Genomic DNA, 1,512 nt, shown 5'->3' with positions numbered 1-1,512 from the left:
TGCCCCGTACAGCCGCCCTGACGCACTTCCTGTCCAGCAGTCGAACCGATTAGTCGTCAACCCGCGCGGTCTTATGCGGACCAGCCCCAAGCCGACGTTGAGCTCCCGATCCCGCGTTTCCCAGTCCCATGACAAGTTTGTCCCGGCCCAGTGGCCACGCCGTGTGGCACACTTGCGCGAGCAGTTCAACCCACTCGGCATTGTTTTCCCTGACGTGCCGCTCTATGGGTGGTGTGATTGTTTCTCGCCTTGTCGGGCTGGTGTGTGCCGCAACTCTTTGATGCATGTGTACTGCAACATCAACAGTTGCCCGTACGTGGGTCAGTACGGAAACGGACTGATGGAATCCAGCAAACTGTTTTTGGGGCGAAATGCGCGGACCCGCTCACTGGGAGTTGTCGCCGGAGAGAATATCGAGGCTGGAGAGGTACTTGGAGAGTACCTGGGCGAGCTGGAGCACGTGAGCATGGACCCTTCGAAGCGTCCTCGCAACACGGGGTATCGTCTCGTCATGCAGCATCGGCCAGAGCGACCCACGCAGCCCATTCGAGTTGCTATCAATGCTGAGCGCTTTAGAGGGTTGATGCGGTTCGTAAACCACTCGTGTCGCCCGTGTGCTCGTTTTGGGGAGGTATCTAATCGACGACGAACCACGGTGGTAGTCGTTACGACAAAGACAGTGCGCAAGGGCGAGGAAATCTGTGTGGACTACGGGAGCGACCTGTGGTTCGTGTGCCGCTGTGGACTTGATGATTGTTGCCACCGTGACATACAAGACCAGCGCGACCCATAGGCGATTTAGACATGTGATGGCTACGAAGACGGCGTCATCTAGCCTCACAATGTATTCGTGTAGGTAAGGATTGATGGTCTTACATGTATATCTTCATTAACATTCAATGTGAATTCTGACGCCCATCTTCTTGCTCTTCTATTGGCGTTGATTGCGCAGCACGTTCTAATCGGTGGAAGAAGCCCACGCCCTTTCGTTTCGCGCCATCTTTCGCAAGTCACGGCGAGCTCACTGCACAACCTGACCAAGATTTTCGCGCGCAGATTTCGCGCGTTGAAGCTACGCGCCGTGAGCTCTCAACCATCCACGCTTTTCACGCGCGGTCTCAGCGCCGTGGGTTATAATCTCTCAGTATAGGACGCTGTGTTTGGCAGACAGCTCCTGGCAGTCTCTCACTTCTGCTTTTGCCTTGTCAAACGCAAGCCACGCTTCGCTCTGCACCGCCTCCACAGCATCACCTCACCCCACACCCCAGTGTCCTGTCAAGGTACGCACGATTCACACTACAGCACTAACATCTTGAAGTTCTCAAACACTGTGTTGCATCTTACTACGTAGATGGTAAAGAGTACTGGAAGCACTAACTACAAGTTGGCCGAGATTGAGCGCCTTCTAGAATTAGTCGAAGACCATTTACCCTTGGGAAAAGACGAGTGGGAACGACTGGCAGGTGCCTACAACTCCAGCAGAGCTCGTGGGTGGGCGGAACGTGAGTTTGA

At 54.8% G+C, this 1,512-nt stretch overlaps 1 protein-coding gene across 1 annotated transcript; it reads left to right on the top strand.

Annotated features, from left to right (window-relative positions):
• Positions 1-280: 280 nt before the first annotated feature.
• PITG_15246 (uncharacterized protein) lies at positions 281-793 on the top strand (the record flags this gene model as incomplete). The annotated part of the gene is made up of 1 exon (XM_002898648.1): positions 281-793. One exon carries the CDS (start codon positions 281-283, stop codon positions 791-793), a length of 513 nt encoding a protein of 170 aa, XP_002898694.1.
• Positions 794-1,512: the final 719 nt, after the last annotated feature.

The sequence above is a fragment of the Phytophthora infestans genome, genomic scaffold (genome assembly GCF_000142945.1).
Source record: "Phytophthora infestans T30-4 supercont1.35 genomic scaffold, whole genome shotgun sequence".
Classification (NCBI taxonomy): domain Eukaryota; phylum Oomycota; class Peronosporomycetes; order Peronosporales; family Peronosporaceae; genus Phytophthora; species Phytophthora infestans.
Note: the sequence above shows the minus strand (reverse complement) of the source record. Positions and strands in the feature narration are given on the sequence as shown.